A 25252-nucleotide genomic window follows, 5' to 3' on the forward strand; every position below is an offset into this window, starting at 1 on the left:
GATCAGAGTCATGTTGAGATTATTACCCTCTAATCATGCACTTGTACGTACGACTGCTGTTCCCCCTGCCTTGCCCCGAGAACACGGTTCGGAGAACACGGCTGCCCTTTATGTGAGCCTTAATACATTCAGGGACCTGGGGGTCTTGATCTGCCCAGCTAAATGCCATTACAAGTTTTACATGGTCATATGATACACAAAGAGCGACTTCAATGTTACGGTTACATGTAGGTTTGGCACAGTGGGTGCAGTGGACGATCTGAATTCTTCCTCAAAATGTTGGGCGAACAGCTTAGGGGTTCATATATTAAGAACTGCGAACGAAGCAAAAACATTAGCAAAAGGGGCCCATTAGTTGCCTGAAATAGGACACAGTGTATGTGGGCAGCTGTTCAGATTAAAAACCTCCCTTCACACTGCCGAGACACTCGGCTCACAGCTCACACAATTCTACTCTGTTCTCCAGCGCTCTGCTACGCCTAATTGCACTCGCATTATATGCGCTTTAACGCATGCGACTGTTCATGCAATGAACATGTTATCTGCAGGCTGCATCGACAGGGAGCAACCTGCAAATTAATTACAGTCAAAACGCCACATGGCATTTAGCATCACCACGGGCATAGGGCAACGGCTCTGATGGGAGAGCGCGAACGGTTGCGCATATGTCCTATGGATTAAACATGTGCAGATCATATGTATTCTACGGTCTATCTGTTTCCTCAAAACCATCCATCAAAGCTGTCAGTGTGGAGGCAAATATGAGAATGTTGTTGTTTTTTTGGAGGGAAAAGACAGGAAAAGACCACAGTAGTCAAAAGGCAGACGGGTCGATTTGTTCCTTGGCTGTGTGTGTAAAATAATACAGGTGGAGGAAAGAATTCAACTGTCTGCGTGACAGAAATCCTGAATAGATGTTCGACAAGGGATGGGAAAGGATATGTCAGTTCAATAGCTGCTCAAGTCATTTATAAAAAAATCAATTTAAAGGGCTTAAGCTACATTGATTTATTCATAAAAACACTATATAAAGCAGTGCTTCTTAGCTGGTTTTGTTTCAGGACTCAGATTTTATATTAGAAGTGGTGACCCGCTATAGGACCAAAATGGTTTATCATTCAAAGCTAAAATGTCCTTAGAAATCAAACATTTAAATGCTATATATTACCATTAATTGCATTGGCCTGACAATTTGTAAATTTACCAACATAGCAACAGATGACAAATATGCAAATTTAGCAAAAACAACGCCCAGGTTTGTTCGGATTTGGTCCTGAACACCAAGAAAAATGCATTTATAATTGCATTTATATAATTCATTTAATAATCAATAAAAATAAAAAAAACTTCTGCAGTAATACATTTAAAAATAAAGCCCAGGAACAAATCAGAACAGACCTAGGCTGTGACCAATTTTTAGGTTGTGGCCAACAAGTTGAAAAAGACTGATTTAGAACTGTACAACAAATGCACAACACTTTTTGAGGTAAAAAAAAACAAATCATCAATATACACATCAAAATGAGGAAGACAAAAAAACGGACAATGAAATCACAAAACATGAAAACAATAAGAGAGGGAAATAAGAAATGAAAGGATGAACTGGAAAATGAAGAAAAAAAAGCACACTCAAAGACGGTTAACACATGATGAAATACAGAAGAAGAGCATCATTCCCCATTTATACATTTCTCACCCTTCTGAACAAAATGGCTGGGAGAGGGCACATGATTGGCTATGCCCAAATGCCCTCCTCATCGTCCTATTGGTGGAAAATGAGTGCAGGTTTAATCCAAGGCAGCATGGGATTAAAGAAAGAAGTTATTAGTGGGTGAGAGCAGGTCATGTATTGCACTGAAAATGCATGCCCTTTGTCAAACACTCAGTGAGGATCAGCACAGAGTCTATACACTATTTTACATGTAGTGAAAACATGCTGAATGAATGTCATCTATAAGACTGAGACACCACTTTGCCATTAATTTCTCCATCTCTCAACAGAGGGTTAAGGGTGATTAGTTAGCCATTTAACTGAAGTGAAACAGAGCATTAAATGCAACTGGTCTCAGCCCTCCCCCCTCCCAAAAAAAAGGTAGCTACGCTCCAACAGGAATTGAAACCATAGCAGTATGAGCTCAAAATGAGTAACACACATGGCCTCTACCCCATCTGTCCTGAATGGCTGTGGAAAATACCTGCAATGAATGCTGTCTAAGGTCCCTGTCGGTCCCAGCTCTGTAGTCGGCATGTTTAGGTGATAACAGTGCGATCGGGGAGGTTGGAATGGGCTCAGGTGTTGATGTGTGAGGGTGTTCTTATTTGAGTTGGAAATATGTAAGTGAGAAATGAAGATCACAGGAAAATGTGAGCTAAGTGTTTTCTTGGCAATTGGGAAAGACAATGAAAAGGGTTTGTAATGGGGGAGAGACCCTGGGATAGCTTTATAGCAAATGTCTGTGTGCGCGTGGGAGATTGAGTGTGTATATGTGTGTAGACGTAGTTCCAATTGGCTCCATCAGCACACACGCACACACACACCGTGTTGTGTTGTGTTTGTGATGAGGGCCTAGCCGGAGTGTTGTTGATTGATAGGTTTCTTTCAGCATGTGAATTAGGATGTAGCACTTGAACTAGATTACTTCAGGAGTCCATGGACAGGTATGACACACTGCGTTTAGCGCATCAAGTCATGTCATAACAACCAGTAGGATTTGTGCTTCCTGGGAGAGCTGGGACTGAAGAATGCAACAGGCTGTCCTTTCTCTTTGAATTTCACTCTCTATTCATCCTTTATCATGTCAATTCTTTCCTCTTTCTCTCCTTATGAACTAATTCCTGTTGGACAGCCATCCAGAGGAGAGAGGCTTAAGGCGAAAGGAATTCAACGTTTTAAAGCAACAAAGAACAAAGCCAGTTAAATCTTCCAGAATCATCCTGTGTGCCTGAACTCTTCCAAGAAAAACACTCAGGGATGTGTGTGCCCGCACATTCATGAATGAGAAAACGTGAGCTTTTTTTTGGGTGACCCAATATGAAATAATACACAAATTGGAGCTGAGGATGCAGTGCCTTATTAAATATGAAATATGTAATTTCCTGTTGTTTTTGTTTGGTTATAATTGCCTTTTTATAAATCAGGATAGGGCCTTTAGGGAGAAATCAGATATCAGTGTGAGAGAGAGAGTGTGAGAGAGAGAGTGAGAGAGAGAGAGAGAGAGAGAGAGAGAGAGAGAGAGAGAGAGAGAGAGAGAGAGAGAGAGAGAGAGAGAGAGAGAGAGAGAGACTTTGAGAAATACATATTTTTAACATTCTTAATAAAAATTGAAAATAATAATAATAATAAAAAAATCATTTAAACATATAATCACAAACCCCAAGTATGATCAATATTAAAAGTGACACTTACCTTAGTAAACTTAATTTAAGTAGTAAAGGATAAAGAAAGAAAGTGGTTCTCTTAGGTGCACTCAAAAAATGAACGCTCTGACTGGCTCACCTGATCTGGAGAGGGTTTATGATTGGTCTGGTCAGATTTGGAGGCCTTGAGGTGGTCATCCTCATAGTTATCAGCCATTAACTTCATGCGGTTCTGTGTCTGTAAAAGATAAAGCTCATTGTTAACTACTGCCAAAACACACACGTACATATTTTGAAATGAGCCCGTTCTGACTCTAAGCCTAGTAGTCTTGGGGCTTGAGTTATCAAATCTCCATCTCAGCTCATGCTGTTAAGAGTGGAAATTTTATCTGTATGAATTCAATTACAAGCATTATAAGAAGTGATTCTGATATTCCTTTTGATAGACAGAGTATTACTTCGAGCCCTACAGCGAGAGGGGGATCACAGAGTATTCACGCAAGTTTCAGCTGGAATGGATTTGAGTGAGGAGGAAAAAAGCGAGCAACGGAGATCTTTTAAACCCAGAGGAGAAGGGTGTGAAAAAGCAATAACAGAGACAGTGAGAGAAGATCCGAGATGTAGAGAATAGAGAACAAAACACCAGTTTCTCTCAAATATAAACACAGACGCACAGCATACTCACCTCCCTGCTTGATACAGGAGAGATTCAAGCCTCAACTTGCTCAAACCAAGTACAGTTTTAACAAGCGCCCCAAGGTTTCCATGTCTGCTCACTTCTTAGATTAGAAATGCACTAATTTATTGGAGGATGAGGCTGAGCGTACAGGCTCTGACACATTGAGCTGTGGAACTCATGTGGACGACATGAGTTTGAATTCTGCATGCAACATTAACAGAAAATGCCTTTAAAGTTTGTATTTCTCAATTACAATTTACCAATTAAAAAGATTGCCAATAATTAAAACTCTGGAATCATTTACCCTCTGCTATAGTTTTGCAATTTCATTCGAACTTATGTATATTCAAATTCGGAGAGTTACACGTGGTTACAAGACATGCACCACCAACCAACTTCATCACTGATGTCAAACCTGGCATGACACATCTTCTCACAACCGAATATATTTTACATTTGGGGACAGACAGCAAGATTTTTCAGTCACTTTGGTCTCTTACTCCCACAAATCTATCAAACACATGGCTTCAAAACACTTGGAATTTAGCACGCAAGTTGTTTGGATCACTTTTAAACTATGTGTATGGTCATTTATTTTTTGGAAGTTGACATGGGTACAAAGCTCCAGTTCAGAGTCGTTTTTTTTAAAAACTTTGCAATGCAGTTGCTAGGGTATTCAGAATGATTTTTAACACATTGCTATGTGGTTGGAATGGTCTCAATATTGCTTCCATTAAATGCAAAAGAGCAGCGTAAACATTTTTCAAATTTTCACTGAAGTCTTATTTCTACATTACAAATAAACATTGGGAACAAAATGAGGGTATGTAAATTATGACCGAAATGAACTACACCCAAACTGAGTTGGGGTTAATGTAGTCAAGTCATATCGGCATCATCCCCAGTTTTTGTTAAATACATCTATTGCAGAAATAAGGAAAAATGCACATGATTACTTTTGGCAAGCCGACCATCACAACTGACTCCACCACCACACGGCAACGAGAATAAGCGATGAAATGTATCAATAAGACATTAAATTCGAATGAGAGTGGACCCACACCCTGCCCTTCTGGATTCTTCAGCTTGTTTCCCGGCTTCTCCCTGACCAGAATGTGATGGTTGGGCTCCTTCTGTTTGGTTTTCTCACCCTCTTCCCTCCATCTCCCGCACCCCCAGTTTTTCTCTCCCATCCTCCTCCTCTGTTACAGTAATAAACATAACGTTAACCGACCACCGGGCAGCCATGTGTGAACGTCTGGGTCAGAATTATGTCAATGCAAGTGACCTGGATGAGAAAAAGTGTCTTAAAGGGACAGTTCACCCAAAAATAAAAATAGCGTCATCATTTATTCCCCCTAATGTTGTTCCAAACCTGTATGACTTTATGTGGAACAAAAAAGAAGACATTTGCCTGTGTTTTTTTTTTTTTTTGTCCATACAATTAAAGGTATTTTGGACCCAATTGACTAAATAAATGGAAAAAAACAGTTGAAACATTCTTTAAAAAACCTTCTTCTGTGCTCCTATAGGTTCGGAAACACGCAGTAAAAAGAAACCCACAAGGCACGATGTGTAGTAGTTCTTGTGTAGGCACGACTCGTTCTATACCTGTTAACAAGCCACTTAGTCAGAGGTTAAATAAAAATGTTGAACAAACAACCTGAGCAGCTCTCAGACACTCTGTACTCAACAACCTCTCAGTTTTTCTCAGAAGGCAGCAGTCTACATGGAGGAGAAGGCCGGAGGCCGAGACGCTGAGAGGGGAAGCCATTATAGCCCCAGAAAGAAAGAAAAAAACACAACATTTTAGATCAACTGTCACTACCTCACGAGGAGGAAAATACCCCATTTGAGACAATTTGTTCCACATGCTCAGCGGGTTAGTGCGAAGGATTCAGGGCGAGGGTTCGGAAAGTCAGGCTTAAGCTCTCCGGCTTTTAGCATGTACATCCTGGTACAGACCTACATACAAGCAAAGAAGTTACCGAGATGGAGAGGGAAAAATCATTCAGCCAACGTTGCTAACATTAGGCGTACACGGCTTTCCCAGCATGAACATGCATCGTTCATTTCCCCTCCTGAAAAAATTGGAAAAAAGCAACATGTACTAAAAAAATAAACATTAAAAACAAACATTTTGCAATGAAGCTGTAAAATTTCAGGGTTCTGGGCCACAGAGCACCTACAGATGACTATGGCCACTGGAGAGAGAAACTCATTTGCAAAGCAAAAGCGAGAACTAGAGAAAGGGGGAGGAGGTATTTGCTTATTTGCCGGCTCACGAGTGAAGTGGTTTTCGATACCGACCGAGTTTAGTGGGGCGCAGGGACTCATAAAATGTTTATTGAACTGCACTGGGGAAATCTTTGCTCATAGGTCTGTACAATCGAACAAGTGTGTGTATATGTGCACTTGGGCGCAATCTTGTTTCTGACATTGTGACTGATTCAAGTGTAAAGGAACAGTTCACCTAAAACATTTACTCACCCTCATGGCATTCTAAACCTGTATGAATTTCTTTCTTCTGCAGAATGCAAAAGAAGATATTTTGATGATTGTTTGCCCATACACAAAGTCATTGGGCTCCAAAACAACATTGGAGCACCGCCCCCCCATCCTCTTTTTTGTTACATGGAAAAAAGAAAGTCATGCAAGTTTGGAACAACTTGAGGGTGGTTACAGTTTTTGTCCAATTATGCCATTCAATTTCAGCCTTTTTCTCAAACTAAGTTATTGAATTATTTGAATTCACTTGTAATATGGTGAAAAGGACGTTTGAACAACTCTTGTGGTGCTGTTTTAAGCTTGAAAGCAGCGAGAAAATTCTTCAAAACATCTACTTTTGGGTTCCGCAGTAAGAAAAAAAGTGTATCATTTTTCATTCAGTCAAACTGAGGAACCTTCCCAGGGTTAATAAAATGATATATGAGGCAATACTGCAAATCTGCCATAATTTTCCTAAAAACATGCCAGAGTTATTTAAACATCACTATCCAGAGTTCCCTCCACCTCCCCTTAAGGCTGACCCCCTCTAATTTACTAAGAATGAAAACACAGAGATGATTTTCAAAAACGTTCAAGCTCACATCTTTGTTTTGAAAACAGGTGAGGGGTGTTATACAGTTGCCACTCTCCAAGCGGAAGAGGCCCTCCGCCAGGAGATAAAACTCACTCCGGAGGGGAGAACTAGAGAGAAGAGACAAATTGCTACAAATGTCCATGTGTGGCCTTCGACCCTTGTCCATGATCTAGCCAATGACATCATGTACCCTACATTAGTAGGAACCACTAAACCTCCTGGATTTACTTTGGCAGAACATCCAATCTTCACACAATCCGCAGACGTTCCTTCAAAAACACGGACAATGGAAGGCGAGGAGGGAGGAATCTCAGAGATGTCGAGGGGGTCCACAGGGAGGTGTTTGTGTATGTACGTGAGGAAAGAGGGAGGTGAGGGTGAGCGTTCATGGAAACCGGATCTCCTCAAAGGGCCAGAGGGGTTCTGAAGAGACGATCCCAGATGGCTACAGAACAGGGAGGCACACTCCTAACTTAACAGCTCATATGTAAGCCATAAAGCAAAGAAGAAAGAAAAGGTGGCCGGTGCTGGAAGAGAGGAGAGATGTTGGGAGAGAAATGGGATTGAGTTAGAGAGGTTGAATTGGAATGGAAGAGACTGGGCACGGGGCAGAAAGGGGAGGTTGGGAAGGAACATAAAATGGGAGAACGAAATGTTCAAGCTAGCAGGCTAACAAGCAGACGGATAAGCGAGACCCTGTTAAGAAGCCCTCCCTAATTGTAGGAGCCCCTTACATCCATGTGTAATAAAATTTACCATGAAACCAGATCCCTGTCTGAGTGGCTTATGGCAAAGGAACGCTTTTGTGTATGTGTGTGTGTTCGGGGTTCAGGAATCCAGCACTTGGGGCTCTGCATCTCTGCTTTCCCCCTTGTTCCAAGACCTCACTTTCCTCAAAATTCCTTCAGCTACAGGCAATGATATGGACTTGATAAAGTTGAGCGGATGGGGGACGCACACTGAGCCCCATTGCTTGAGCGCGCTGCACGGTTTACAAAACTGCTCAAGTTACTGCCACCAGAACAAAACATCTAAAAGCACAAAGCTGGAATGCTTCTAAGTGCCACACTTTCCTGTACTTTCTACTTCCCTTATCCGTCTTAGCATTTCCATCTTTTTTTCACTACATACCTTGATTGCTTGTTTGGATTTTCTCTCTCTCTCTCTCTGTGTGTGTGTGTCTCTCTCTCTCTCTCTCTCTCTCTCTCTCCTCTTATGATAATTGTCAGGAATGCTGACCTCAATTCTTTGGTTTCCGTCCCAACTGGAGAACTCATTTGCTCACTTAATCTAATCATTTTCACAATTATTCTACTTCTCCGCCATTATCATTTCTCTCACCCCTTTCCACCCCCCATCCCCATCCATTACGACTCAAAAATGCTGATGAGCTGCCAAAAAAAGGGAGAAAAATTGAACACTAAAAAAACGCTGTCTCACGATTCTGAGTCATCGCTCTGGATTCAGTGAGATATCAAAGGCCTTTTTGTCAAGCTCATAATTGGGGTCACGGAAGTGAAACGACATAACGAGAGCCTTTCCTACACCTCCAGAGTGAAGTGACTCCTCCATGGCACCCCGTGACCTCTGGAGTTCATGACCTCAATCTACTTCCTCTCCATGCCTTGCCATATTTAGCTTTATTTAAAAAAATAAAATACATAAAAAATGCATTATATTGTGTGTTCACAGCACAGCACAGTAATTCTTAGTTGAAAAACAAAAGTTTCACACATCAAGGTTTCCTTGGAATGGAAAGCAGTAGCTTAAACACAGACAGCTCAGTGGGAAGAGCAGGAGACTTCATCGGAGAGTCCAGGGTTTTCAATTGCTCACATTTCAAGTGTCACATAATGCAATCACAATAATTACATAATGACTATATTTAAAAGATTGTGTAATAATTGGGGCAGCGTTTAGTACTTCAAATCATGTTTCGTCTTTTGAACGCACGATTCCGAACTTTTTATTACACTGAGTTATGATTGTAATAAACAGATTAATGCATACTTAGCTGTGTACAGGAGTGATCATGAGGAAACCAGCAAAGGAAAAGGACAACTGAATATGCATGCTAGCACCAGTGAATGATCAAGTAGATATCACGAAGCTTGTCAAAAAAAAAAAAAAAGCTGCATTGAGGTAAATAAATAAATAGTATTTTAATGTCCAACTTATTCCAATATATTTCTTAGTTTTCTCTTGTGATTTTGGTGTGAAATATGACAAAGATATGTCCACTGTGAGATTAACCTACTGTAGATAGACATACAGGCATGAATGGTGATCTTTTACTTAGCAAGTAACCAAAGTGTGTGTGTGTTCAACATGAACGCTGGAAAAGTAATGTTTTATTAAAGCCCCTCTGTTAACAATAGGAGTTCTAGCTCCTTTGTTTTCTCCAGGTGTGTAAGAGACCACACACACACACACACTCTCCTGTTAATGTAAAAGATGTTTGCCACAGGTACACCAAACCTCTTTTCCACATTAGTGTTCAGACTATTGTACAGCGAGTACATTTTTGACAAGCATGTCAAATGAAGTTGAAGTCAAACTCACATTTCCCACACAAGCATCACAGGTCTATGTGTTAAAACCCCTGCAGTTAACACTAGGAAATGATTTCCAATAATCTGCATGCCAGTAATGCCTATCCACGAGTTTCCTGTCCAAAAAACTGGAACCGAAACTGGAATCCTATTTCCATGTACAAATTTTCCACCTTCTACAAACACCACAAACCAGGTAGAAATAACACACATTAAAATATTAGTAGTAAAATGATTATGTATAATACGGAAGACTCCATTTGAAATTGTAACTTGATAAATATCAAAAGTAAATGAGTATATATAATTTTTTTTTCACTACTTTTATTTTGACTCTTTTTTTACATTACTTTCACTTCTACTGTCTAATGTTTATAGTGGAAGATAATTTTGTTGTTTTATTTACATCTCGTAAATAAAACAACACAATTATCTTCCACTACAAACACAGGAAAATTCCAATAAAAGGACGGATATTTACAGGATAATGCACTAATATAAGGGTTCCACTGTTAACTTCTGAACCTTACTTTGGTTTTGGGCACTTTGATGTTTGATGTTGCTGCCCTTTAGCCCTCTGAACAATGAACAACAGAATAATGTGTTTAAGAACAAAAAGTAAGTCACAAATAGTCAAGAAGAAAGAGTTTAGTGCTCTGTCATGGTATTTTTTCAAACCATTAAAAGTAATTACTAAGTCTCAGAAGTTGCTAAAGAGGCCAAGACATCAAAAGCAAAGATAACACAAAAATACAGTCCCAGATCCCTGCATGAATAACAGTCTCTGAGATAAGCTCCTTGGACAAGCATGACAGAAAGGATTCTACATGATTGTGAGCGGTAGTGCTTCCAGTTTCAGAGGCCTGGGATTAAAATCGAACAGAGCCGATAACTGGGAATTGGGAGGAAACAGAATGGTCTCTCTGTTCTGGGCGCCCAGAGGGAAGCAAATAGACTTCTTTGCCGAGTTAGAATTAGAAAGCTGGTGTTAGCCACAGAAAGAACAGCACTTTCTCTCTCTCATGCCATATATACAGTAGTAAGACGGGAAGTATGGAAAACGTACAAATAAGACATTTGAATATCAAAATATTTGAAGAAAACGAGTGGTTGTGGAGGACCAGGATGCTTAATATGGTGGCAAATGTCAATTGCCCTATTTACTGTAAAACACGAATGTGAATTAATTGAAAAAGCATGAAAAAATATTTTGTATTGTGGTCATATTACCTGTGAAGCAAATTTTTTAAACCTGAAAGCTAAAAAAGTAAAAGTGGCAGCATATATCTTCTCACAAGCTTCATGAGTTGAGTTATCATTCGCGTCTGTAGCACAAACATGCAGGATGCCTAATAACCATAGTTTAATACTTAGGGTTAGGGATTGGTTTTAATCAATAACTGTGAGCAACAGTAATAGTGATGCTTGGCTTAGCAAATACCACTAATCACACCAGAAAAAACAATGAGTACAGCTTTAGAAATCATCAAGATTTTATCAAAACAATTATGTGTAATTGGCTAGGAACTGAGGTAAGAGGAGAATAATCCCAGGTCGTCATTTTGACAGGACAGAAGAGCCAGAAAAAGGAAAAAAGGCAAAGAGAGGGCCGTCTCCAACCCTCATTAGAGGAACGGAACAGGAACTAGTAAAACAGCAGTTTCTGTGCAGTAGAAAAGCAAAGCGTTACCAACTACCATTAGCGACGTTAAGGCAAAACCCTGTAATAATAAAGCTCCCAAAAGTCTTCACAGCTTGCCAAAGGGGCACAGAATGTTCTAAAAAAATTCATTTGTCTGACCGAATAATAACAACATCGTAAAACGTTCTCCACAATCGGAGATGCAGTGGAAAATCTCCATTTCCTCTCCTCCACAACGTCACACGTTGGACGAGCTGGACACCCACAGGCCTTATTCAAACAGCCATTTAGCGGCTTGTGTTTTGAGGTCTCGTGTTCCGAAAACACAGCGACTCTTTTTTCCTAAACGAGCAGCGAGAGTTGCATCAGATCCAAGACAAATCCAGCGTGGATGGGCCCGTGAGCCACGACCTCCATTCGCACGGCCCCCTCGGCACAAGATCTCCAAGGTCTGCAAGACCTTCAGCCAAACAAGATCATGCAATGAATCGAACGCTTGTTGATGTTGTTGTTTGTGTGCTTTTTTCTGGATTTCTTGCCCCTGTTATTGGCTGCAGGACGCTCTAATTTAAGCTCTGTGATCACTTTGTCCGCAGAAGGGACGTGAGGCGCCTAGAGCTCAGCCTTTGCAACAAAACACCAGTGTTTTGAACCCAATAAAGGTACGTTTTCAATCACAGACGGCAGCCTCGAGCTGGCAACACATGCACACAGTGGCCTTGGCCACGATTTGCCGCTTTTGCATTTTAAGTTTATTCGTGGGTAGCTCCGAGACAAAACGATTTTATTTTGTGCCCAAAACCACGGCTCTGCTGAGAACAGCAGGCCCGGAGCCCTTTACTGAATTGGCATCTCGGCCCATCCCGATGCCCGTCATCGCCCGAAGCCATGCGAGGACAGCGACTCTGGCGGGGCCTCGTGGAGGCACTGTAGCAGGTAATGGGAGAAATACGTATCGACCCAAATCTGCAGTTTGCGAGGGGATGGAATTACCAACGCCATTCCAGGACTTGTGGGAAATAACACTAACACTCAATCTGCGGTTACAGAACTGCAACCAGACTTTTTAACACCGTCCCAGAGGACCAGCAAACTGTAATTGGTCTGAATCATTCCGGGTCATCTCCTTAAGAAGCGGATGGGGTTAGTCATGAGATACATTGGTTACAAACGAACAAAAGACCAAAACTGCAACTCTAGTCCTTGGAAAGCACAAAAGAGTAATGAAGCTCACCGAAATTGTCAGGATAAATATCACTTCTCCCTGTAGGTCTTGATTTTCGAACATAGACGCGCTTAAACGCCCGGGCAGACTGGGCTCGGGAGGTCTACGGAGGGAACGGGTGAGTCGGACGCTTTGGCACGTCTTCCATCTCTGAAGAGGGACTAAAATACACATTCACTTGATCAACGTCATCTCTCTCTCTCTCTGAAAGAGGCACCATGTCAGCTCAGCCACACTTCATTACACACACACTCGATATCCTCATCTCCAAAAAGAGGAGGAGAGAAGGGTCGCCGCAAACTCACACACACACAACACACGGGCCACTTACAATGAGAGTGCGTTGATGACTCAAACCCTAACCTGCGTCTACAAGCAGGGATGTCAGAAAGTATTAGAAGTCAATACTAAAAAATTTTTTTAGCGTGCATCAAATGCTCACATGTGTACACACGTGAATCAAATGCACTTCTCAGTCAAAATCTTGATGAGATATTAATATAAATAGTCAACTGCAACCCTGTATGGTACGCATTATTTTCCCATCTGATTTTTTAACATTCTCGCTGTTTTCATTTGGAACAGCTAACTGTGCACTGCTCTTGACTTTCCATAAAACATAAAAAATATACAAACCATAAATGTGTTATTTATGCATAAAAAAAAATATATCATGGTAGATCCAAAAAAAAAAAAATATCTTGATATAATTAAATGGCACTACCTAAAAAAAAAGATCTTATTGGGAAAAGAGATAAGTGCAATTCTATTGTACTGCGATTTGTCCATTGAGGTACAGCATTGTAATGGTTTTCTGTAAGTCTGTTAGATAAAGCTGATCAGTGAACAACATCTAAACAACTTATCAAATATATCACGATGTCTTTTCAAACTCGTCTTTACTTTAAGGGCTAGCCCAAGAAAAGTAGTCATGTGAGTCTTGGAGTCATGTGACTTAAAAACAACATATATCATTGGCTACTTTAAAGACCATCCTTCTATTTCTAAAAATACATTATACTGTTGTTTTTTCTTTAAGGTAGGAAAAGGAAAGTATGCAACCATATGGATACACCACACCACACAGGATTAAATTACAGGAGTGTGTTCAGAAGCATATTACTTTTTGCTTGGGCACCAAAACTGATATCAAGAATCATGCAATTTACTATATTGCTATCGACTACTGACTACCTAACATAGTCCAGTCTTTCCATAACACTCATGCTGACATGAGAAACCCCAAAGACACGCTCGCACACATGCATGTCTGCTGACATACAGTTAACTGGGGAAAAGACAGGAAGTCTCTGCTGAGATCCATCAGGAGTCTGAGAATTATGATGGAGGAGGGCTTGGGTTTGGAGGCGGTGACCACACTAACCATTCTACACCTTTCCACAGCACACAGAGAGCTCACTGTGAACGCGGAGAAACTCTCGTAGCCGCTGAGGTGTCGTAAAGATTTCAAATATGAGCAGCGAGATGATTAATGGTCTGAATCATGCTCCACGATAATGGCGTGGATTAATGCAGCCTCTTCAGACCGTGCAGGGGCAAGGAAGATAAATTTTATTACTTATCAAATATTTGTTGGACGCCTCGTGCAGGTGGGAGTGTTTTCTGCCGGTTCGGAGCCAACACTGCTTTTAGAGAGGCGAGGCTGGGTGTGGGGAGCTCAGATGATCTGCGCTGGAGGCTTTGGTTGCCCTCCCACGCCGGCTGCTGTTCTTGTACTAATAACATGCAATATTTCAGCAGTATATGTATACTGTGCACAATATGCAAATGTCCTGTATAAATGGTCTACTAATAAATTTGCTGCAACACTGTGCACAACATGATGTGCTTGACCTGATCTCCGATTTCTACTATGATGAATGAACTGAAAGTATTATCAGCTGCAATTTTTAACATCTCTTTTTTCACTTATAATTTGATTGGACTTTCAAATGTGAAGACATTTTTACAAAAAAAAATGGATTACATCCTTTTTATCTCCAATATGATAACTGGATGCAACTTGCTGTATTTATGCAATGTTATGAGATCATGTGTCAAATATGTAGCATGCATACTACTGTTTTAAATGTTTATTGCTGCAAAATGCACCATCTTATATATCCTACACAAAATAGGCGCTATATATGAATATGGCTATGGTGCGTAGGTGGGATGCACAATTTTGTATCCGGCAATATTTATTCACCCCTTACTCATATATATATATATATATATATATATATATATATACATATATATATATATATACATATATATATATATATATATATATATATATATATATATATATATATACATATATATATATATATACATATATATATATATATATATATATATATATATATATATATATATATGAGCTGTCACAAGATTAAAATGGCTTAATCTAATGAATTACACAATGTGGTGATTAATTAATCTAATTCATTTCAAATTAAATGCTCATAAAATTTGGAAGAGAAATTACCCCTAAAAGATAGTCATTATTGTGTTAAATCAGAAAAGCATCAAATAGACAAAAAAAAAAAAAAAAAAAAGTTTTAGAAAGATTTTTTTTTTATTCAACATAATTTTATTCAACGCCATGAGGGTGAGAAAATTATGACAGAATTTTCATTTTGGGGTGAACAATACCTTTAAAAAAAAATTTATTAATATGAAAATTTTAAATGCTTTTTTTTAATGAAATGATAAAAATAATAAACTAAAACTGCCTGTAGATGGCGGTAAATGTCAGATTTAAATGTGTAAGTCATTGAGTCATTCATTTGATTCGTTCAGGAATGAAGTAAATGGCTCTCTTTATGAATGGGATATTGAATCATTGGTTCACCCGAATGATTTGCTCAAAACACGGATTCATTCAGAAACAAAACACTGCTCTGGCTCAACAGGTAATATTTTCGTTGGCAAAACTGAGCGCAGACACAATATTGCGTCTGAAATATAACACAATATTAGCTTCTTATTTATTCACATTTGCACCATTCGGAACAAAAACAGCACTCATGTGATTTTTCTTAAATATATCATTATCATTAAGCAATACTCAACACTCATACAGGAGCATTTTTGCCCCAATATCCTGAATTTTAGGGCATTCTTACTGCATTGGGCTCCATCACGCAGTGAGTTTTTGCCCTGCTTCATGGTCATCAACAAACAACTGTATGAAATGCAAGATGAAAAACAGAGCAATTCCAAGAGGGTTCTCACACCATCGGTGCTCGGGCCCTAACCACGTAGGCCTCAGGGTGCGTTCACTGCACTTATAATCTTAACATTATTTTTTCCCATGAATAATGAATTACATTAACATGTTAAATCGACAGTCCTAGTATATGTATGCATATATATATATACACACATACACACACAAAAAGCAGAAAGCATTTGAGTAAACAAAATTCAGCAAAGTTCAGGATATGTCATCAATATTCCTGGTCAGTTTTCCTATAATAGCAGGTAAATTGCACATGTGTAGTAAAGCACAAGCAGTCTGACTGCAGTTCTGATCTCTCCAGTATAAACCACTCTCCCTCCACAGCTAATTGTGACATCAATGAACCATGTGATGGCAGCGGGGAGCAGTTCCCACTCTGCCGTTTAATCTGCGGGCTGCAAATTTGCACAGGACCATTTTTAAAAACCAACTCCTGTGCTCAACAGCGACACACCATTCCACTCTCTCAAGTCTGCTAATAAAACTTGGACAGCACATCAGAGCTGGGCGCGATGTCACGACGCACAGAGGAGATTTATGGACGAGGAAGATGCGATGGAGAGAACATTTCACTACACCGGCGCTTCAAAAGACACTCAACAGGCATCGGCCCTATTTTTACACTGTCATCATCACGCAGGCTGACAGACACACAGACGGAGACCAGAGAAGAAAAAGAACAAAACGAAAAGGAAAAAGAACAAAGAGAGTTCATTTTCCACTGAAATACATATATCATGAAGAGTGATGTATCCCAAAACAAAAACAGATACAGGATGTCTTCTTTCGCCTCTCTCTTTGTTATTACCATCCTCTCTCTCTTACCATTTTTTGTGGTCTCATACTAGTTAATTTCCTTCACTTTAAATCTCTGGATCACAGTAACGGCTGTTGATTATGCAGCCTTTTGTTAGACATCAAATGTTCCCATCTGCTCGTCGTCTTGAAAATATCATTTAAACAAGATGACAGGCTCCATTTATCACACGCTGAGTACATCCAAACCTGCTCTAGTAAAATAAAACAATTGAGAAGAGATTGGATGAAGTATCTTCACTAAAATGCACACAAACTGTCACTTTCAGTATTGCAATTCATCCTAACCAAGTGTGGCTCAATGAGTTTCAAGAGTCATTTTCAAAGTCAGTTCTCTGTCCTCTCGAAAAATTGCTAGACAAACTGATCGAGCAGTCGAACAGAAAATACATATTTAACAGCTAATCTGAAACACATTTGATATTTAATATATAATATAATTTTGGACCAGTTTGACTGGTGGGATTACCCAGTGTCAAAAAATCTAAATATGTGACATATTGAATGACCAATTCAAACTATTATTATTAAGAAGTGTCCAAACCTACATGCTACATGGGTACTGAAGGGAGTGGATTGGAATCCACTGCTGCTTCAATGTATATGTAATGAGTGATTATAATCAAGGTATTAATCAATACTTTTCCTTCTAAATATCAAATGAGTTGAATGACTTCTCTGGAGATTTCACTTTGTTATAGAAGTTACCAGTGTGATTACTGAAATGTTCTTTTCATGTATTCTTTAATGTTTGATATTTGAATGCAGTAACATTGCTTGCCTATTTATCCCAGCTTCCAGAAATTAAATAGGGACTGGTTTTGTGTTTGAGAAAGGTCTTCAACAGGTCATTGAAGTCTATAGTTTAAGGGACCATTTGTCAGTTAAAGCCTATACTTTCCATTTAGACTAAAGTGTCCTATCCTGAGAGAAAGAACTTGTTATCTTGATGTTTTGAGACGAGACTCCTGTTTATAGTTAGAGCCTGGCCAAATCCAACCTTGGAAAAGGTGTGTCGGGTATGTGTGTTAGTGTGTGTGTGTTAGTCTTCTTGCTTACAGGTTAAGGAACCACTGGCATTGCTGGAGACTGACTGAGTTGTTGTTCGAGACATGCTGGCACCCAGCAACCCAAATCTGCGACCTGGAAGGTCACGACGTGCCTGACTTCAGGGTCTGAGTGTCAGCGGCATAATCTACGGAGATATGCTTCTGTCTATCTGTATATGCGTGGAAAATTACTATGTTTATCTATTTTTTAGCCAATCAGAAACTGCAACCTGAAGCAAGGACGTAGCTTAGACCTTTGAAATGGTGTAACTGCTGTGATCTTTGTAACTGTAAGCGGGGCGGCCTACAAACTCCTGTGTGAGTCTTGAAGCTGACTTCTGCTGATGAAACTGCAAACTATCTTCAGTAAAACTTCTCTTCAATTTTTTATAATTCTGACTCCGGGTCTTCTTTCAAACATCTGGTCCATGGGTCCTAAACTGTTAACCCCTAACAGTACTAGTCTGTAGAGAAACAACAAAATGCATTTTTAGGAGACCCAATATTAAAAACCAAGTAGAAAATATTGGTTTGAAAAAAATGTGTTTGAATCTCTAACCAAGACTGATTAGGATAAAAAGTAAGATGGAAGTTTATTTTGATTAATGTATTTGCTGACACTATCATAATGCAGTTGGTTATGACATGGTGTAAGGCCACACTTTTGACATTATTCTTTCTTTTTTTTTAACAAGACTTGACATGTATAACCAGGAATTTTCTCTCCTCTGAACCATTATCTGCCCTACATCTTTACGCACATGTCTCTTAAAAAAAAAGAAAAACACTCCATTTATGTACCACTATGTCACACTCATCCCCTGTCACTCAAATCCTTCGACCCTGATCCCCAATCCTAATCCAGAGGCTGCAACCGTATACAGCCCTCACCCTTACCATGGGCCACGTCAAACACCTTTGGGCTTGTTATCCATTTTCGCATCTTAATGATTATAAATGACAATTAATGCCAAACGGCTGCTTGTAATGTTTCTTTCTGCTGTGAATTAAAAGTGGAAAAACGTGTCCAAGAGGGACAGGCGAACTAAGGGTACTTAACCCTTCCTATGTTCACTCCTAACTTTGACCCTGAAGTAAAACTGCCCAAAAAGACCTGATTTAGGACCACCGCGTGTAACCTTTATCACTAACCTGAACCATTAGTATGTCAGGAGAGCAACCGGCCTCTGACCGGCTCTTAACCAGATTCCCCCCCGCTGTGATTGACAGTGAGCGGGAGGGGGGCGCGGGCTGCCCTCCTGATCTCAGGGCTGTGGGTGAGAGCTGAGCCCCACAGCTATCTGCACTACTGACACCCATTTCCTGTGGAATGCTTCTGCTATGCAATGCGCTGATAGCCTGTCATTCAGAGAAACAGTGAGGGAGGGGTGTTTTCCAGTGTGTGCCCGTGAACATGAATGGAGCTAAAGTGAGGATGTGTGTGTTGGTCCTCCCGCTCTGTTTGTTTTTCTGTGGCCGCTGGGTTTTTGTATACATGCATGTGGCTGGTTTATATTGTAAACGAGGATGCGAAATGTGCGCGCACGTCGTATGAGACTCATCTGAATGCATGGCCACTAGTCTGTGTGTGTTTGAGCTATAGTGTGCATGCATTTGCAGGTGGTTTGTGGGAACTTGGAGGAGGAGTCAAATAATCTTAAAATTGCCTTTCTTGATGGGTTTGCGGCCAGACATCTGTAGCCTGTTTGCATCTCCATACTCTGGGATCTCGTTCCCAACGTGTCTTGGTTTAATTCCTCTAGAACTTGTTCTTTAGCCTTGAACTGTTAAGCAGAACTACGAAAGCAAGGTCAGCTGGTTAGCGGTACTATGAACACATCATCAGGATATCCTGTGTGATCTTATATTTCTGTGCAATCACGCCCCTCTTAAGAGCATATTCCGGGTTAATGTCAACCTAACGTCTATGGACAGCATCTGTGGCATGCTTTCAATTATCTTAAGTTTGTAAAAATGAATAAAAAGAGTTTTTACAGTAAAACACAATGAGAGCCTGGAAGGAAGTTCAAACGATGAAAAGCAAAGCTCCTATTTGGGCTAAAACACAATTCGTCAGCGAAACAAACATGTTTGTTACTTGAGCTATAAAGTCGAAATTGTTCCTTTGATGTGGGACTATTTTTTTAGGCTGACGAATGTCTGGTTAAGCTACACCAATGTAATTCCTGTGGGTGAGGTTGAAGAACTCCACTAGGAAACTAGGAGTACTGAGGTCTGTGTTCATTTTAGTCTATGGTTTTGCCTCGTGCCATGGTCTGGGGTGTAGACGTCCAGCCTGTTGGTTGTTCTCACCTGCTGTTTCAGCTGATGTACCAATCGGTCTTTCTCCCTCTTCAGCAAAGCCACTTCATCTTGAGTCTTCTTCTTCTTCGAGGACGACAGCTCTAGAAGAGCGATGTTGGCGTCCTTCTCGCTGATGGCTGCCAACAGCGCCTCCTGCCTGTTTGGAGGAGACAACACACAATTAGTATTCAGACATCTTGAACAAGACGGTGTAAAATACATCCTGTTGGAAAATACACCTTAGAAAACAGATAGTTCTGGTCCTTGATTAAGATTGATTGAGCCACGTTCGAAGCCGTTGTAAATTACTCTACAAATATACACCCATGACCGCAATACATCAGTATTACGGCGCTTTACTGAATTTTCAGAAGTCATTACTCCATTTGTGTGGAGTGTGACAGTGATAGCAAGCACCACAAATAATTAATTCTACGAATCGCCATCAGTCAAGTGCAGCTGTTTCAGGGAGTGAGCCCTGTTAGGTCAAACACGCGGTAACAGCGTGAGAGGGAGGGTGAACGTCTTGTACCGGCAGCTGAGATGGTCAAAGTCTTTAGTGTACTGAAGAATAAAGGCAGCAGACTGGAAAATGTCTTAGGGTTAGCGTTAGCCACGTGTGCTAGAGTATCAGTGGTGAAGTGTGTGTCAAATCCTCTTCCCTTTGCCTCTCTTTCTTTTCCTCCCTCTCATTTTCTGTATGACCTCTTATACACAGAAACTCATTGGAACCGTTCCAAAACTTAGTGAGCTGCCTCACTTGCTACTGTCTTTCTAGATGGTTACCTTCTACGGTAGCATGGTAAGTGAAAAAGAACCTCATAAGGGATTGTTTTGGAACACTCTATGTAGGTAGCAACTCTGTACAACATAAAAATAGAATTTTTAACATGAACTGGACAAGTGGGCTGTGTTAAATCACCACCTATACCCTTAACTAGGGCACTATTTGATGGGACAGCCATATATAGTGGTGTCCGAAATCACAGTGGATGTTATAGAGTTCACGCAATCAATCCCATAATGCACCGCAGTAACAAGCGTAAAACCTATGTACGCTCAGCGACTAGAGAATACCCATAATGCACTTTGAGAGTACCGCGGCGAATGAATTCCTGCGTCTCGCCAAAAGATGGCTCCCGCAGCTGAATCACCCATCCATCCGTGGGTACAGCGTAATATTATACAGGTGTAAAGTCCTTTTTAATTAATTTTTAAATTGTTTAATTAAGGTTTATACATGCAAGTTTCCATGACTGAGTTCAAGATAAAACTTTTCATTGCTGCTGGCCAGTTTTAAATGATTATTAAACAGCAAGCAAAAACGATCCAAAAGCGGCAGCCCTTCCGGCGCACTCAGTGTCCGAAATCACTCACTCATTTTCATTCACTCCTTCAAACTGACTATATTAGTGGACTAATCTAGGGAATAGTAAAGGAAGGAGAGTATATGGCATGATTTTGAACAGCTGTGGAGTTTGGTGTTGGCATATTGCTAAGCATGTGACAGCATAAGCATAAATATATCTAGTACGCACAAATAATACTTAACTTATTTCCTGATTATTTTCATTAATTAATGGATTTTAAACAAGTATTCTATAGACCCATTTTCACTTTGTCTACTATATTGCGTTTCATTCCCCACTAAGTTGCCTACTCTGTAAAAGATGCATGCAACACAAATTTGGCCAACATAATTGTGTCAGGAATCTGAAAATATAACACACTAGTTTTGTAGCTCCTCTCTATTCTTCCATTTTAACCATAGGCTTACAGCGAAATTTGCTTTTTCTCTTATCAGTTTTTCAATCGCTGGCAAAACCTTTCTTTTTCGTCGTGTTCTCTTCGGTTCCTTGGAGGAACTGGCTGACCTGATTCTATCCAGAGTGACATCACAGCACTAGAAAGAAGCCTGTGTACATGACAGAAGTACACACACACACACACACACTCTGTGTGATGCCCATGGGCTGCCATACAACTCTTAATTCTGTCATTTTGACCATCAAAAGCAATGAAGATGTGATGTATCCCACAAACACACGGGCCACCCAGGTCTGTAAAAACCACCGTGTCCTGGCGCAAACTAATAAAATGAAAGCTGGTGATGTTCCAGGAGGCTTCTGAGCACTAACATGTCCTGTCAGAAAGCCCTTTTAATACACTGACCTCCTGACTAGCCGTGCTCATTATGGTCAGGTTCAGACCACAGGCAGCAGCTGCCCCAGAGGTGAGTCAGTTTACTTTGGGCAAAAAGGAACTTCCCCTTCAGCTCCATAACCTCCCTGCCTGGTCCCGATGAGCCCTTCTCTATCTGCCCTGCCAAAATACATGAGGACGGCACTGGCTAAAAATAAAAATCAAAGGGAAAGATGAGGTGAAAAGAGAAACCCAGGGAGGGCGGCATGAGGAGAGGCAAACAACAGGAAGTGGAAGGATCTGCACTGGGATATGGAGGATAAGGAGTCTGAAATGATGGATGAGAAAGCTCAAACGTCCATGTGAACACACTCACACACGCGATATTCAGGTCATGATAACGTGCATTTTCAATCCCACATTTCCCAACCCCATTAAAAGAGAGAGATAGGTGGCAGTCTAAAGCAGAAGAGAAAACCGAATCTGAATTCTTCGGTGTCTCAAATTTTCCCTGTGCACGTGTCCCCTTCAGATTCATCTTTTAACAAGGATCCTCTGCGATCTAATCTTTCTTATACACTGGGTATGTTGATTTCACGGGTGGCCACGGGAAGAGAAGAAGCCTGGGTCACAACCCACTTAATCCCTTCCTAAAACCGCCCAAATATACACCGCCTTTCAAAAGTTAGGGGACAGTACAGTTTTTTGGGGAGTTTTTTTTTCAGAGTGAGTGAGTGAGAGAGAGAGAGAGAGAGAGAGAGTGAGTGAGAGAGAGAGAGAGAGAGAGAGAGAGAGAGAGAGAGAGAGAGAGAGAGAGAGAGAGAGAGAGAGAGAGAGAGAGAGAGAGAGAGAGAGAGAGAGAGACCAAATGGAATTGTTTAAAAATGTGAAACATTTTATATTAAGATTTATATAAATATTATCAACATTTTAAACATTTTAATTTTCTCCCCCAATCCTGACTATTTACTTACAAATATTGATAGAAATGGTTAAAATCCATTATGGTTAAAAATGGTTAAAATCTCTGTAGTTTAATTTTTTAAGTTGTGATAAGTTGTAGGAGTTAAATCTCCTACAAAGCTTTATTTGTGTAGCACATATTATATATAATTATATATATATATAATTTCTGACTATGTAGAGTGCTCCAAATATACCGTTTTCATTTGGGTTAAGATAGTGCCTTAGAAGGCAACCTTGTGTTCCTGTACTAAAAGAAGACAAAGCCTCTTATCAGAAGCACAGAGACACAATGGGCCCCACACATTTGTTCTGAGGGAGATAGGGAAGAGACCATATTGATCACTAAGAGGTCAAGTGGCCAATCACCTCTTCTCACGACAAAGCCAATCGGAGAGAGGGGAAGCGGCCCATCAATCAACATATCTCATCACCGCCCTCAACACTCAATTTCCTCTCTCTGCACTCTGCATTCTTTTCAGCTTCTTGCTTTATTCTCAGAAGTCCTCCAGCAGGCCTAAAAATAAGCCACCTCCCTCTGTTCTCTATCGGTTTGGTGTTTCTATGGGTGTGTAAGCCAATGGAGAGATAATGAATAGCTAAGGTGGTGGGGAGATTTATGCCTGTATGTGACGGGGACGCAGTGTGCCGGTTAAGCCACCGGAGCGGGGAACACCGCACAGAACGCCAGGAATGACCGGGATGGCGGGTTCTAAACATGACTTATCACTGCCATTCCTACTGTATGACGACAGCCCGACGTAAATGATGGCAAAATGAGGGAGGAATGTTAAACGAAAGCAGATCTGAGGTCGGGCTACTTTCAGCGCTTGAAATGCTTGCCTCAACCATGACCATTCTGGAAGAGAGATAAGCTTCTTGGAAACACAAAAGAGTAAAAATGTGAAGCAAAGATTGGACAAAATACTGTGGGGACGGACAGATGAATGGATGGGAAAATGGACATTTCGAAATATTGTGATATTTGACCTTATATTTTTACCTCAAAACAAGTCTGTGAAAAAGAATTGAATTGATGGATGGATGGATGGAGAGACAGATGATCCTTGAGATATATGAATGGATGGACAGATAGAGAGATGGATGGACGGACAGAGAGATATGATTGGATGATGGAGGGATAAATGAACTGATGGCTAGAGAAAGATGAATGGATAGATGGCCAGAGAGATATATGTGTATAGGTAGGTGGATGGATGGACAAATGAACTTTGGATGGATGAATGAATGACTGGATGGCTGGATTGCTTAAGAGATATATGAATGAATGGATAATGGGTGAATGGATGGTTGAATGAAAAGTCCTATGGATGGATGAATTGATACATAGAAAGATATATATGTAAAGAAAAGGTAGGTGAATGGATGGAAAGATAGATTAGATAAAGAAGACCAAACCCAAAATCACAGGGCTGCTTTTAGCACAAAAATATCATTATCATTGCTAGAACATTTTCCCCCCCATTTCACAGACTCATATCTATGCAATATCTAAGCTTAAACATAAATGTCCATTTCTTTAACACTTCAATATTTGTGGGCCGCTGATTTGAAGGAGAGGAATTTAGAGGACACCATTAGCAGGGAGGGAAGAGTTCAGAGAACGTTATCAGCAGAATCCATCAGTACTAAGTCCTACCTGATACTGCCTGATCTAGCACATAAAAATAAAATACAGGCCAGCCGCGTTAAACAAACTGAGTGTTGGAGGAGTCCCAGCACATTAAAAAAATAAAAATAACCCTAACTCTCCATCATTCCCTGGCCCGGAGCCACAGCCCGGCTTTTCTAGGCCCTTTTTCCAGGGATGTGTGTGTGTGTGAGAGATGTGGGAAAGAGAGAAAAATGGTGCAAGATCTGCATTCGGCGCATGTGTGTGTCATGGAGGAGACGTGGGGAGAAATATGGTGTCCGTTCACTGTTCATTGCCACCATGGGGCACAGAGGAGCTTCAGCAACTGCTTTTACTGGCCTAAAAAAAGAGAAATACATCCACTGCTTTTGGAGTTGGTACCGGAGCGCTGGTTAAAACAGAGTTATAGAGGACGTCTGTGCTGTACATCCTATCTGGATGGGAATTATGAAACATTAAAGAAAAATCTACAGCTTTGCGCCTTTAAAGCTAATATTGACTCACCAAAAGCTATAAATTACATTGTGTAAGCAATCT

General features: G+C 40.5%; 1 protein-coding gene across 7 annotated transcripts in view; it reads right to left on the reverse strand.

The window, feature by feature from the left end:
• erc1b (ELKS/RAB6-interacting/CAST family member 1b) overlaps nt 1-25252 on the reverse strand; it is a 201136-nt gene that overhangs the window by 34621 nt on the left and 141263 nt on the right. For 5 of the 7 annotated variants that reach the window (XM_084112709.1, XM_084112708.1, XM_084112707.1 and 2 more), the window contains 2 exons: nt 19966-20113; nt 3497-3595 (listed from right to left, as the gene is read on the reverse strand). In XM_084112709.1, coding sequence (XP_083968835.1) covers nt 3497-3595; nt 19966-20113 — 247 coding nt within the window. Of the gene's footprint in view, nt 1-1696; nt 1763-3496; nt 3596-19965; nt 20114-25252 lie in introns of all 7 variants that reach the window. The other 2 variants (XM_084112711.1, XM_084112710.1) reach the window with 1 other exon arrangement.

Source organism: Abramis brama, assembly GCF_963993115.1.
Source record: "Abramis brama genome assembly, chromosome: 4".
Classification (NCBI taxonomy): Eukaryota; Metazoa; Chordata; class Actinopteri; order Cypriniformes; family Leuciscidae; genus Abramis; species Abramis brama.